Source organism: Castor canadensis, chromosome 5, assembly GCF_047511655.1.
Source record: "Castor canadensis chromosome 5, mCasCan1.hap1v2, whole genome shotgun sequence".
NCBI lineage: Eukaryota > Metazoa > Chordata > Mammalia > Rodentia > Castoridae > Castor > Castor canadensis.
In genome coordinates, this window is record NC_133390.1 from 63,706,445 (window position 1) to 63,722,289 (window position 15,845).

The 15,845-nt window shown below is 36.6% G+C and overlaps 1 protein-coding gene across 1 annotated transcript; it reads left to right on the forward strand.

Annotated features, from left to right (window-relative positions):
- Positions 1-7,544: 7,544 nt before the first annotated feature.
- On the forward strand, positions 7,545-10,062 carry LOC109698934 (peptidyl-prolyl cis-trans isomerase G). The gene has a single exon (XM_020183384.2). It carries the CDS (start codon positions 7,677-7,679, stop codon positions 9,933-9,935), a length of 2,259 nt encoding a protein of 752 aa, XP_020038973.2. The 5' UTR covers positions 7,545-7,676; the 3' UTR covers positions 9,936-10,062.
- The last annotated feature ends 5,783 nt before the right edge of the window (positions 10,063-15,845 follow it).

Sequence of the window (15,845 nt, forward strand, 5' to 3'; positions counted from 1 at the left end):
TTAAATTGCAAACCCATGGGGCAAGCTTTGGGACTAATTATCCATTCTGTAGCCTACCTGAAACAGGCTTTCAGAATATCAAGCCTGGTTTTACCCCACTATCCTGCCTGCTCTTGTACTCTGGCACCTTGTCAGTGTAGTGCTCTGCACCTTACTGGGAAAGGAAGGCTACAGTAAAACAGGTGAATGTGGAGTTTTATTTGTGAACGGTGTGTCAATTCATTTCTCTGCTTTGACTCCTTAGGGTCTGACATTTTTGTTCCCTATATAGCTCTGCAAACCTAGGTCTAAACATATGCTTTCCTAAAACCAGGAGTAGTTGAAACTCATCAGGTCATGCCAGGACTTGTTCCTGACCCTCACCCTTCACCTCAGGAAACAAAGATAGTCATGATATACTCAACTTTTAGCCTTTTTTCCCCTAGGCCCTGAAAAGTTGCACTTAGGATGCATCTAAAATTGGAGTTTAGGAGGAATCCTAAAGGATTTCGACTGGGCAGGAAATGCCACATCTTAAAGGACAGCAGTGTGTTTCTATAGCTGGAATAGACATCTGAAGTGATTTGAAACCAGCATGAAAGATAACCAAACTTTTGGCTTATAAATTCACAGCATAGAAGAAAGAGTTGGCAAGTATTCAGATTGAGTATTCATTGCAGAGAACCAATTAAAACATAGATAACTCAGAATCTTTTGGACTCAGTGTGTTGGCTAACCAACAGCATAAATGAATCGCAAATATAATTATTTCTTTTATTTAAATATATAATTACAGCTTCAACTTCTGAAACACTGGATGAAAAAAAATGAGGGTTTAAGGTTTGGTCAATACAGAGTCAGCCTTTGCAGTTGGCACCCTGTGGCCTAGCTTCTCTTCCTGGCACAGCACTAAAATGGCACATATAACTTTCATCAGCACTACTGTGTTGCTCATTTAGAGTTTATGAAACACAGTGAATAGCAATTATCAGCCAAATAGCTGGGAAGTGAAAATGACCTGTAATCAGAGTAAATATACATTATGCTGTCATATTATAATGTGTAAATATGAGAGAGAAAAAGCAGAATATGGACATGTAGAGTATTCCTTCAAAGGATTAGATGAATGCAAGTGTTGTCTTGACTTTTTGGCATAGTTTTTGGATGACAGTTACAAAACATGCTGATTTGGTAAATAGTAGGTCATTGTCATCATTTTCTCATTTACGGGTACCACCAGAAAAGGCATTATCGTGAGTTTTATAAATCCTAAACTTGGCTCCTGATGACCAAAAACATATGGAGAGATGACAGCAGCTTGCTGTGACTTTAGACATTATAACCTTGCGTAGCCAGTTGCTTTAGCTGTTTATTCCATCCCAAGTGAATGTTAGTTAATATTAAAGAATCTTTCTTCTTTTGTTAAGCTTGGGAAACATTAAAACTTCCAGTCATTTTACTTATATTCATCTTCCAAGCAAATCAGGTGGTGATAGTAACAATGTTGCAAAATATTGCTAAACTGAGCACCTGAGTTACCTGCTGTGCTACATCGGGACACAGAGGAATAGGCAGAAGCTTTATTTTAGAAGTTTATAGTGATGCAGTTTACTGGGAAAATTAGGCTAACTGATGGGACAGATAAATTGGCAAGGTTCTAAAGAGCAGGCACACATATTTTCCCACTTTTTCTATTAATGGCTAACAGAATTGGAAAGAAGAGATCTAAAAACGTCTCGATAGCAAAAGAAAAAGAAGGGTGATAGTTGATATTTACAATTGTGAAGGCACCCAATATTCCTTTTCCTGTTGCTTAAAACTTCTTGATATTTAGGGAGTAGGAAGGGTGGATCCTCTCCCTATATCGAGAGCAGTCTTGCTATATTAGTGAGTTCAGGTAATTCTTTCACATCTGTGGAAGCATGGGCTGCCCTGGAAATTCTTTTTATTGTGGTGGTTGTAGTAGCACTGGGATTTGAACTCAGAGACTTATGCTTGAGCCATTTCCTCAGCCCTTTTTGCTTTTGCTATTTTTTTTAAAACAGGGTCCTGTATTTATGCTTGGGCTGGCTTGGACTATGTCCCTTCTATTTACACCTACAGTGAAGTTGTGATAACAGGTGTGAACTACCATGCCCAGCTTTTTGTTGGTTGACATGGGTGGGGTCTCATGAACTTTTTGCCTGTGTTGGCCTCCAATCATGATCCTTCCAATCTCTGCCTCTCAAATGGCTAGGATTATAGGTGTGAATCCCCATGCCTGGCAGGAGGTTCTTCCTGTCAGATTCTTTTTCTTACTGTTCCAGGTCAGCCAAGTAATTATCCTGTTCCCTAGAGTTGGCTAATCAGTCACCTGGCAAAATAGAGTCTACTCACTCCAGCAGAAGACCGTCTACCGTGATTCTGTTGAGATCCTTGGGAGCCACCTGGTTCTTGACTGTTTCTTCAGTCTTCTTTATGATCCTGTATGTTTCTCAGTGTCTCCTGAAAGTACAACTCTGCTTAGGTTAACCATAGTTGTTTCCATTACTAGCAACCAACAAACTATAATTAATACAGTTTTTATTTTCTCTGAAAAGTTAAGAATGTCTGCTTCTTACAGGAGCAAGGTGTCAAAAGGATCATCACACCTGGGCAGGTCCTTGGAAGTAACAATGTGCATCTGAATAGGAAATAACATTCAGACTGTCTCAATCCTAGGGATAATGTTAATTTCTCAAAATGGTGGTGCCTGCCCATGTTTCAAAGTCTTTCTCTACTATGCCTTGTTACAGTTTGATTAATTAGAATGGAACTGATCCATCTATACCATTTGCCCAAACAAGGCCCATAAAAGTAAGACAAATTACTAGTGGGATCTTGATCCAGTGTGTACCCAAACACCATCTATGCTCAGTAGGCAAGATTGCAAAGAAACCGTACTCACTGTGCCCATATCTCAACATCAGTCAGGGAGTATTTTAAAATCTTTTTGTCTCTATAGACTGTAGAATCCAAACATTCATTAACTAGGATGTACAAATAATTTATATTAGCTGCTACAAGAGAAGCAAACATAGGGTATTGTTTCTGTCCGTGGAGAGCACATAACCTTTTTGAAGAGGTTGCCAGACAAACAGACTTGAAAATTCTAAGAAAAAGAAGATAAATCTTTAAGCTATAGAGGCCAGGAAAGACTCAGTCGGAAAAAAAAGTTCCTTGAAAATTAACTGCACACTTTCAGGAACCAGCTGACTTCGCAGGACTTCACAGCCCAGGCTAAATCTGGAAGTTGTCACTGCTTCCTAAGACCATTGGTGTATCTGATATTATTCAGTATGACCTCTGCCAAAGAGAACTTGGGATGATGATAACTAAATGATTTAGGAAGCTTTAGGAGCGTGTGTGTGTGTGTGTGTGTGTGTGTGTGTGTGTGTGAAAAAGAAGAGAAACTTATCTGTTTGCTACAGAGTATATCACAAAGAAATTTTTTCCTCAAGTTGCAAATTATGAGGAGGACATTTGTGAAAAATCAGCAGGTATGCACAAACAACAGAACAAAATGTACTAGCGCTCAGGGAATGAACATTCCTCTCATGGTACTGGGGTTTGAATTCAGGTCCACTTGATTTTTCACTGTGGCCAAACATAACTGAATTCTTTTAGAATAAGGCCATTTCCCAGAAAGTTCAATAGACACTTGCTAGATCTATTTGCAGGAGGCTAAATTAGGCTAGATTGATTATATTGACCATTGTGTGGAATAAAAAAGCAGCAGGACTGGTGTTTGCCATTCTGAAATGGCATGCAAAACAATTACCATTCAATACACCATTTAAACCTACTACTACTGCCTTCATTGTAACAAAATACAGGAGGCAGAAAGTAGTCTTCATTTTTTCCAAATGGGGAAAAACAGAGGAACTTTCTAAGTACAACTCTTAATGTCAGAGTTGGAATGGGAAGTCTAGTATCCTGACTTGAAAACAGCTTGATTCGCTAGGGCGTGTTGCCTCCCTTTGAGCATAAAATAAAAATAACCCAACTTAATCAAACTATGTTTGCCAAGTTCTATTCTATAGCGAACTTTTATTTTTACAGCCAAGACTAACCCATGCTTTATACTAGGCAATTTTAATGGCAGTATTGGGACAACCTATACTATTGCTTCACAAATGAAGTACAAAAGCCCCTGGGTACATTTACCTATTAAAAGTGGTGTTAGAAGAAGAGAGCAGTCCACAACTAGAAAATAAATGTGTGCTCCCTTCACTCAGTTGAGAAAATCTCTTGTTTAGCTCTGAAACTGATATGTCATTGGAGATGCTTTCCCTTCCCTGCTGGTATTTTTAACTTTAGTAAATTATAATTCTTACCAGGCAAGGTCTACAAATGGTCTCTGCTTCTCAGAAATAAATGTTTGAGGAATGAGTGAAGAGATGGAGGAATAAAATTAATAAGCAATCTTTAAGGCAAAATGTATCTATCTGAGTAGAAAGCAAAAGCACATGGTGAAATTGAATGCAACAATAATGTAGTGGTCAATACATGCCAGGCATTGTTCTTGACGCTCTGTTAATCTCAGAACAATGCTATGAATTAAGTATTAGTGTTAGCAGTATCCCACAGATGGTCAAAAATGTGGCACAGTGTGATGAAGTCACTTATTCCTGGTCTCAGAGTTAGCAAAGAAATAAAGAGGACTTAAGTCCAAACCCAGTGCTTTGATGACTTACCTACAGTTCTGCACAGAACTAGGCATGGAAAATGCCAGAGTCTAAATGGTCTGGCCAAAGCCCTTTGCATGATCTCCTAAGCAGGGAAAACATTTACTTTACTATCTACACCATGTCACAAGGCCCTAAGGTTGGGTTTTTTTTTTTTTTTTGGAGAGGAGTGTTAGCCTGATTTCATTCAGAACAAGGAAAAATTATTGAAAAGTCAACAAATAAATAGTCTGTAGAAAAATTATAGAATTTAAGAGACAACTTTGCAAGCACGAACATTCCAAAGTCACCGTTTGTTAACAAGGTTTAGTTCTTATTTTCTTGGGTATCCAAGGCTAGGGCAGCAATGTGGGAGCCTTACTCAGATGTGAGTTCATTAAAAAAAAAAATGGAAGTTTTGTTTTTTGCTGAACAGGTGTTTTCTCTGGGCTACAAAACAGTCCTCTGTTCTCAGTCTAATATCACTCTGACCTTGATCTTTCTTAACTCTCAACAATAGGTTAGAAAGCCTTTCCCCAAAAGAACCTCCTTTCATACTGACTTACGGAGACACGACAATTTTGCCTGTCCTTTCTCTCCTTCATTCACTAGTATTCTAAATAAATATTGGGCAGAAAGACCCAACTAACCTAGGTTTCACTGTGAAGAGGGTCATCTCCATTTTCTTTCTGACATCACTGGTAAATTTATGATCTCTGTATTAAAGTTTGTTTGTCCTGAGGCCTGGCTTCATTCTCCATAGTAAGATCTCTGAATGAAAAAAGGGTGTCTCAGACACAGAATCTTGTCATAACTAAGCAAGATTCTTAGCAAAGGATAAATATATCAATCTGAAGTTAAATTTCATTTTTCTTTTATTTTAGGGAAATTTGCTTTGTTTACTTTTCATACCTTTGTATTGTTGATACACATGAGAACTTATTCTGAAAGCTGCCATGCAACTTCATTTGGCCCTAGCAACTCTGTTCCAGGACAACAATTCCAAGAAAATGTTATTGTGTGACACAACATGGTATGATGAGGATGAATGGTGCCCTGTGAAATTAGGGGTAGAGAATGGTAAGAGAGCAACGAGGAACCAATCGGTCTTAGAGAGAAACTATGGTGTGTCCACTCACTGTGGAGTTCACATCCCAGATGGAAATCTGGATACTTCCCATTCCCACTATTTTGTGTTTAAAAAGGGCAACAGAATGGGTCCTGGGTTCCACCATGACTGCTTCCCACAGAGCACCACATATTTCATTTTGGTGCAGTTCCAGAAATATGTGTGATCCTTCTTTTGCTTGTAACTTGACAAGTGTGATCCACAAATCTCTAAAGAATTCAGCTCTGCTAAATATTCAAGAGGTGTCTGACAGAGTGAAGGAAGAGAAATTAAGCAGCAACTAAAAAGAGGGCTGCACAAGAAATAAAATGTAGTTATTGGAATTATTGGAATTTATAAAATAGAGAGGAAATGAGTACATACCAAGGAATTTATTGGATCTTATTAAGGAAAAGAAATCAATTATTAACATTTTACCATTATTTTTGTCAAACTATAATATTTCTGGAAAAAGGTTAATCAGCTTATGATAGCATGAGTCCCTTAAAATTCCTTTAATTGTATTTTATTTAAAACATTTTTTGGATTAATTATTTGGAGAAAGTATTCCTGTTTCCTAGTGAGAAGAAAACCCCACCTCTTTTTTCATGGTGTGATGATTCTAGTCCAAATGCAATGAGTTTCTGGAAACGGCAAGTGAGACACTTGTTGCCATGGTGATTGTTAATAGTTCTGACTCAGATATAGTGTTGCTATAGCAACTGCACTGAAGCCCTTGGGAGGTGGCACAGTCTTTAGTCTTTTTTTTTTTTTTTAATCAGCAGAAAGAGGCCAGGAAGAACCATTTTAGTATCTTCCTGCGGCACTGCAGTGACGAAGCTTTCAAGGCTACTTCATGCAGATGAAAGATCATCCTGTTTTTGCACTGATGAAGCAGATATGTTACACTGCAGAATAAATTTAGTCCCATACATCACAGTAGCAAGCACATTACCTGCCTTTTCATGGATTTCTGATTGTAATGGTTTCTAATAACACTGGTTGTCTCAAGTGACTATCTTGAAGAATCGTTAATGTCATTGGCAATACAAGAAAACCAAAGGTCAAAGACTGAGTAGGCCAAAATCATTGACATGCTCAGTGTTTCAGCTTAGCTGCATGGCTGCAAGGGTGGGGCATATTGCTAACAAAGCATTTAGCAGGTCTGTTAGGATGATCTGGGATTGGCTCTGTAGATTGTGTGCTTGTTTACCACCTTACATGTACTCAGCTCTTAAAGTAGTGATGGGATGCAGAAGGTCCTCAGTAAATATTGTAAGTGAGTGAATCCGTTTATCAGTGCTTATTTATTTCTTTTTCCTTAGACCTCTCATTTAATTCTTGAAAAACTGAAACATTGGTGCAATTCTCTTATGTCAGAGCCTACCCCCACTTTCCATGGTGAACTTTCCAGACTGACCTTAGATCGCTCAGGCTTTCATTCAGGTATGTGGAAGAGCTGGAATGGAATTTAGATATAGCCCCTCTGTGTAGCCCCTTGTCTAGCCAGAAGACAGAGAAGCTCTCTGGCTGTCCTGCTACATATGAGGTATAAATGATGGGAAAGCATCACTGCCTGAGCGCTGAGAATCTTCTCCCATATTTAGTCTATTCTCAATGACTTTATTTTTGTTTCCTCCCATAAACTCTTAGGTTAACACGCTTACCTGTCTTCAGTATAAAGCCCCTTGAGGATGAAAATAATGCCTTGTTCTTCACATATTTCACTGGGCCTGCATGGTAGTTTCATTTAAAAAGAATCCAAGGCCGGGACAGGGCTGTTGGGGGGAGGGAGGCGGTTAGTGGGCTTTAGCGCCTTTTCTGACAGCGGTAGATTTGAAGCGCTTTCAAACACTGAGCCCAGGGAAGAGGAAACTAACAGTGCAGGTTGAAGTATTGGAAACATGGGAATAAAGGTTCAACGTCCTCGATGTTTTTTTGACATTGCCATTAACAATCAACCTGCTGGAAGAGTTGTCTTTGAATTATTTTCTGATGTATGCCCCAAAACGTGTGAGAACTTTCGTTGTCTTTGTACAGGTGAAAAGGGGACAGGGAAATCAACTCAGAAGCCATTACATTATAAGAGTTGTCTCTTTCACAGAGTTGTCAAGGATTTCATGGTACAGGGTGGTGACTTCAGTGAAGGAAATGGACGAGGAGGAGAATCTATTTATGGAGGATTTTTTGAAGATGAGAGTTTTGCTGTTAAACACAACAAAGAATTTCTCTTGTCAATGGCCAACAGAGGGAAGGATACAAATGGTTCACAGTTCTTCATAACAACGAAGCCAACTCCTCATTTAGATGGGCATCATGTTGTTTTTGGGCAAGTGATCTCTGGTCAAGAAGTTGTGAGAGAGATAGAAAACCAGAAAACAGATGCAGCTAGCAAACCATTTGCTGAGGTATGGATACTCAGTTGTGGAGAGCTAATTCCCAAATCTAAAGTTAAGAAAGAAGAAAAGAAACGGCATAAATCATCTTCCTCGTCGTCATCCAGTGATTCAGATAGCTCAAGTGATTCTCAGTCTTCTGATTCTTCTGATTCTGAAAGTGCTTCAGAAGAGAAATCAAAAAAAAGAAAAAAGAAACATAGGAAAAATTCCCGAAAACATAAGAAGGAAAAGAAGAAGCGAAAGAAAAGCAAGAAAAGAGCATCTAGTGAAAGTGAGGCTGAAAATGTTGAAGCACAACCCCAGTCTACTGTACGTCCAGAAGAGATCCCTCCTATAGCAGAAAATAGATTCCTAATGAGAAAAAGTCCTCCTAAAGCTGATGATAAGGAAAGGAAAACCAGAGAGAGAGAAAGAGAAAGAGAGTGTAATCTACCTAACTCCCAGCCTCCTTCATACCAGAGACGACTCTTAGTTACTAGGTCTGGCAGGAAAATTAAAGGAAGAGGACCAAGGCGTTATCGAACTCCTTCCAGATCGAGATCAAGGGATCGCTTCAGACGTAGTGAGACTCCTCCACATTGGAGGCAAGAGATGCAGAGAGCTCAAAGAATGAGAGTATCAAGTGGTGAAAGATGGATCAAAGGGGATAAGAGTGAGTTGAATGAAGTAAAAGAAAATCAAAGGAGCCCAGTTAGAGTAAAAGAGAGAAAAATAACTGATCACAGACATGCATCTGAGAGTCCAAACAGAAAACTAGAAAAAGAAAAAAAAGTTAAAGAGCATAAATCTAACAGCAAAGAGAGAGACATCAGAAGAAATTCAGAAAAGGATGATAAATACAATAAAAACAAAGTGAAGAAAAGGGCCAAATCTAAAAGTAGAAGTAAGAGCAAAGAGAAATCAAAGAGTAAGGAAAGAGATTCAAAACATAACAGGCATGAAGAAAAGAGGATGAGGTCAAGGAGTAAAGAAAGGGATCACGAGAATGTTAAAGAAAAAGAAAAGCAGTCTGATTCTAAAGGCAAAGATCAGGAAAGGAGTAGAAGTAAAGAGAAGCCTAAACAGTTAGAGTCAAAAAACAATGAGCATGACCATAGTAAAAGCAAAGAAAAGGATAGACGGGCACAGTCCAGGAGTAGAGAACGTGATATAACTAAAAGTAAACACAGTTACAATAGTAGAACAAGGGAACGAAGCAGAAGTAGAGACAGGAGCAGGAGAGTGCGGTCTAGAAGCCATGACAGAGATCGCAGCAGAAGCAAGGAATACCATAGATACCGAGAACAGGAGTACAGGAGAAGAGGAAGGTCACGAAGCCCAGAGAGAAGAACGCCACCAGGAAGATCAAGAAGTAAAGATAGGAGGAGGCGGAGGAGAGATTCACGGAGCTCAGAGCGAGAAGAAAGTCAAAGCAGAAACAAAGAAAAATACAGAAACCAAGAAAGTAAGAGTTCTCACAGGAAGGAAAATTCTGAGAGTGAGAAAAGAATGTACTCTAAAAATCGTGATCATAATAGCTCAAATAATAGCAGGGATAAAAAGGCTGATAGAGATCAAAGTCCATTATCAAAAGTAAAACAAAGCAGTCAGGACAATGAATTAAAGTCCTCCACATTGAAAAATAAGGAGGATGAAAAAACCAGGTCCTCAGTGGAAAAAGAAAACCAAAAATCAAAGGGTCAAGAAAATGACCATGTACATGATAAAAATAAAAAATTTGATCATGAATCAAGCCCTGGAACAGATGAAGACAAAAGTGGATGAGTGAGTTGTGTAAACTTATGTCCTTTCTGTCTCAAATTTAAGTTTTAGAGACTTGCTGATGAATCTCCTCTGTGTTGTTTTCATGTTTTGGGGTTATGTTCGTCTCTCTCTTTTTTTTTTTTTTTTTTTTAAATGTGGACTTCATTGAGTTGATCTTTTGATAATCTGCAACCTGGATAATTTGTACCGCTAAAGTTTTAATAAACTTGAAATGAGAAAAACACTTTGGTGTAATACTGTGTGCTATTCTGTATGCATTTTTGTGTTGCAACAATCAGCCAGTAGCATCCTAATTTGCTTAATCAGCCATTTGGAAACAAGCATAATTGATGGTTGCAATGCATTATTACAAAAGCTTGTTTCTTGTGATTACAGTAACTTGGGAAGCCACTAAAAGTTTTATATAGATTTTCTGATTGCATTTGTAATAGAGGCTTGCAGCAATTTCTTTTAATTATACAGAAGCAGGATCCTAATAATTTGTGGTCTTAAATCATCACTTGATTTTACAGTATTTGTACTTTATTTATCTTGTGCTTCATATCTTATTCTTTATACTTCTAGCCATAGCTTGTTTCTTTTTGTTCACTAGTTATCTATAAAAACAGATGAATGTTTTTTTCAGTTGAGCTGATTGAGTTTGACTTGCTGTTATACAGCATTTGACAGGAACTTGGAAGATCAGACAGTAATTCTCTGTTGCTTTTGGTCTGAAGAGTTGAAATTGTTGCTTTTTTGAAAACATTATTTTATTATTACTGTTACCTTTTCTAAAATTTAAAACAGACATTTCTCATTAAAATATACTACTTGTGCAGGTCCTTAAGCTAGACAGATTCTAAAAATTGTTAATAGTGACATATTAACTAAGATGTCTCTTTGGCCACCAGCCTATAAAGTATTGAGTGTTAACTCTGCATGTTTTTTGTTTTCTGTTTTTTTAAACTTGTGAACTAACTTCTCTAACTCATAGCTATGCGTTTCAAATGGCAGGAAAATGTATCTTTTCTATATATGACCATGATAGGCTGCAGCATGTTTATGACTCTGGTTTCTTTCCACTAAGGTGGATTTATATCATTTACTGTTGACATTATTTTAACTTGGCATGTATAATGTTGCCATATAGAGTAGAATAGAAAGTTAAAAATTTTTTGATAGCTTAAACACTGAACAAATCCAAAGTCCATTCAGAATTTTGTGTGTTGTATTTTACCATTTTTGTGATGTGTGGCCTTTTATTCTGTAATATCTCTTTTAAATAAAACATTGAACATCCAGCAAACACAAATCCTGCCTCATTTGAAAAAGGTATTTGAAATTGCAGTTAATTGTAGCCTCTAGAGAGTTTTGTATTTTAATATTTGTCAATATTGTCAGCTCTATCACCAAGATAGCTTCTTGATAAATCCAGTAGCTACTCAATGCTGTTTGTACTGAATAGAGTGATGTCTAACATACTTCCCATTATTTATTAATACAGTACCGATACATTTGGCATTGTAGCTGTTACAGAATAAATAATGTAATGAAATGATTATAAGATTGTTTGCAATATCTTGAAACAAATATCCACAATGCATTCTTTTTTTTTCCTGATGGTAAAAATAGTAGACGTGTATTATAATGCAGGGTGATTCTTTGGAGACTGACCACAGACCCACATGGAGGATAATCAAGTCTCAGTGCCCAGACTGTATAATCTGAACATGTTTTTAACAAGTTGTCTTAAATCCAGTAAATTGCATTTTAAAATCTGTCAGAAATTATTTGAGCTTTAAGAAAGGTACTATTTTAAGGAAGGATTTCTAATAACAGTTATATATTTTTAAAGTCCATGCTAAGTAAAAATACTTTTGTGTTGTTGATCCCAGAGCTTTGTTAGTGTTATATGCAGGGACTTTCCAAATCTTTAAAGTTTCAAAAGTAATCATAAAGAAGTGTGTCGGGGTGGGGGGTGTTGAATAATGTCTATAGTTCTGTTTGGGTTATCAAGAAAATAACTCCATGCTAAGCATTATTTATAGGCCTTTTTTCTTTGTTTAAGCTTTGTTCAAGCTGTTTCTATAGGACAGATGTGATAAGGAGTTGAGATGAGACAGGACAATCAACTAGATTTTATTTTCAGAATAAAAAGAACATTTTGAAAATAGTAGGCAGTATAATTGTACCTCAAAGTCCACTCTTGCATCTGAATAGCACAAGGCCCCAGCAAGTCCTTTCCTTTTCTCACATTTTTAGCAGTTGTGCTCTTTAGTTTTTATTTGAACATTGTCTGTTTTCCCAAAAGTCAGCTATTTAATTTTTCCCATCAAATTGATTTTATAGAATGTTATGCTTCTTTGCATAGCCACCCGCCGTTGTTTCACCTTTTAATAGTGTCCTAATCTTTGCTTTTCCTAAAAAAGTTTGATTTTATAGTAGTATCTGAATTTACAGTTCATTTTAATAACCTTATAAAGATATTTTCATTTGTTTTTGCTTGATTAGTGATAGATGAGAAAGACTTTAATATGCAGAATTTTCATGATTGTGTGAGAATTGTATTTCTGGGGAAGATATATGCCACAGAAATTGCTACTGCAGAGAGACAATGTTTAATGAAATGGTGAAATATGGACAGTAGGGAAGCTACTATGTTGCTTTAAAACATTCTTCAATTAAATTCTAGTTGGTGAGTTCATACAGCTATATAGTTTGTTACTAAATTGAAGCCCTCAGAAGTTGCAAAGAATTTATCTGATAACTCTTTACAAAAGTGTGATACTGATGCATGTTGACTTTGCTGAATGACTTTTGTGGAAGGTGTGAAACTAAGGTAAAAGATACAGACAGGCACACATTGGGTTTCTGGTATTTTGAATATTAAATGATTCTAATTTATTTTCTGTTTAGTATTTGGGGCAAGTTAATATGTTTTTTAGTACTTTGTTCTCCGTGGTAATAGTTTTTTTGTCACACTGAACTTTTTATAGTAAATTTCTATAAAACTGATTGGGTTTGCCTTTACCAGAAAGTTCTTATGTAACTGACTGATATAGAAAAACAAAGTGGGTTTTTTTGTCTTGTTTTATGTTTACTATGATTACTCCGTTTAGAATTTACTATTAAGTTAACTCCATGGATTATAGGTTAATTTACTTTTATTGTAAAAAGATACGTTTTGTTACAAATATTTGTTTGAAAAATGAAGCCTCAGGAAGTACAGTGTAGACTGGCACACATCTGTGGTGACCTTCCCAGCTGCCTGGAAAGGATTCAGGCAAATGCTAACTCTCTGACCTGTTGTGTGTCAAAGAACAAAATATTAAAGGAAAAGAAAAACAACTCATGAAAAAATTTCCATCAGCAAGGTTGAGAAGGGAGTTGTTGAGGGCGTTTTTTGTTTTCAGAGCTGAGGGTATGGTGGGGTTGATTTGTGTTTCTGCCTCTTTTTTTTTAAAGCAATTTCTTGTTACCAAAAGCACATGCTGTATATTTCCTTCCCGCTTTGTGTGTTTATAGGATTTGAAAGATTGATAAGTGGACTGGGTGTTTCTCTGTGGGGATGTTCAAAGTTGTGGATGCTCTCTGACGGGAGAGCGTCACGAAGCCCGTGCACTTCTTAGCTCACAAGTCACTGTGATGTATATTTTTTTAATGAAATTTAAAAATAAAATTGTCATCTCAATTGTAAAATTGGTTTCAAAATGCTGCTTCTCTTTATCATTAGTGACTATCAGACTGTTTTCTGCAAACTGCATTTTACAAAATTTAAACTTCAAAACTGTATTAACTTTTATAGTTAAAACATTGTATTAAATAAAGTATACTATAAAACAGTTTGAGATTTGTATTTTTTAAAAAATTTATTGGATTACTCAACCTTTATTTTAATTAAAAGTTAAATAGTGAAAATGAACCAAGAAAAATATACTTTTATTGTACCCATGGAGATTTTTAAAAAATTTTTTATATATCTTGAGGAAACCAAATAGAGTGTTAACAAAACCTTCTTTAAGAATTTAGTCAGAATTGATGATTTCCAGGTTTGGGAATAAATTATAGTGTGCTTAAGCTTAACACTTCTGTCTGTAGCCTGTCTTTTGCCCCAATAAAGGTTTAAGGCTGAACTTGGAATATTCATTATTCTCTACTAGAATAATGAATTTGCTTTTTAGTCCCCCCACCCCAAATTCTCAACATTAGGAATACTCCAATATGTCCTGTGCTTGTCAGTTTTAATATAACCCTGATATTTGTGAAGTCATATAAATACTTAACAGGTCTAGGTTTTGTTTGATTTTATTTTAATTAGACATTTAAGGAAATGCATCTCATTGAGAGTTTGTCATTGAAAATGTGCATATATAAAAACATTCTGAACATTCTGTGGTTTGTGTGTTATCAGTTGAACATTATTAAGACTCAAAATTGGAAGTGTTTTTAAAATGCTTTATTTAGCCAGGAAAATATGTAAAATGTGAGTGCTACATACAAACTGTGCAAATTGTGTATTAAAGTACTTAAAAGCATCAAAAAAAAAAATAAAAAAATAAAAAGAATCCAATAAAAGCAAGTTAAATATAAGATAATAGTTTAAATGATTCCTTCTACTGCAACTTACCTTTTTATTTTTGGTAGTACTAGGATTAGAACTCAGGGCCTCACACTTGCTAGGCAGGCACTCTACCACTTGAGCCACTGCACTAGCTCTTTTCATGTCTGTGTAGTGGGTCTCAGAACTATTTTGCTGGCTCAAAACAAGACCCTCCCTATCTCTGCCTCCAGGGGAGCTAGGACTACAGTTGTGAGCCACCAGCCAGTGCCCAGTATACAACTTACAGTTTGATTAAATTCCTTCTTCCTGCCCTGAAGGGAACCCCTAATTAATATGAGTTAAGTGTAGGTGCTAAAGGGAGGGGTTGGCATTAATGGAAGCATTGTTTTATGGATGGGAAGAAAGGAAATGTAGAAGAAAGCCTTTGAGTAATGTGAAGTTTGAAATTCTCTTTTATCTCTCACTATCGAAGCAGCTGCTTGTTCTGGCCATTTAAGGGACCAGACGGGACCAGGTTGGATGCATATATATATATATATATATATATATATATATATCCATCATTTGTGGAATGAGTGATTATCTTTTTTCTGGAATCCATATGTTTTATACCTGAATTGATGATTCCACAGAGTAGTCTGAGTTTTCTTGCTCCTGTTTCCTGCACAGCTGGAAACTAACAAAATGTTGACTTTATGCTAATGAACAATCCACCCCTCATTAAGCTAGTATTAAAGGCAGTTTTGCCCTTAAATAAAAATCCTTTTGCAACCAGCTTGCCAGGATAGCACACATGTCATTAGGCTGTGCTTTAAATGTTAGAAGATGTCTGAAATCTCTCACTTCCTATCTTAATATTTCAGAACTGCTTCTTCTAATCAGTTCCTAAAATTTTCAAGAAATTGGCATTAGGCTGCTGTTTCTTTTCTTTCCTGTCTTTTCCTTAGTTGAGAACTTTTAAACATAAATGGAAAGTTGACTTGAAATATATTTGTTTAGTGACCTTCCTTTAATTGATTCCTCTAAAACAGCACCATGATAGTGGCTCCTTATGAACTTCTGTCTTATCTTCTTACACAAATACTTATGAAGACAAGAGATAGATGAAAATTCAGTTATGATTAAAACAATGACTGACAATGAGCTTATTGCTAGAATCCAAGAGGCCATCCATGAACTTCAAGATCTTTGAAACTAGATTGAAAGACACAATCAATGGCTTACCTTGATTATGGTCAACTGAAAGTATTTAAGAAGACCCCTCTCTGCCCTCACCCCTGGTCTATCCTGTAGTTCACAAAAGCTAGCTGTTTATAATAAAATTTTCAACATATACCCTTCCACCCCATCTGCTTTCTGCAGGGTAGCAA

What these genes read in the sequence shown, in the direction of transcription:
- LOC109698934 (XM_020183384.2), top strand. Translation starts at nt 7,677, where the DNA reads ATGGGAATAAAGGTTCAACGTCCTCGATGTTTTTTTGACATTGCCATT.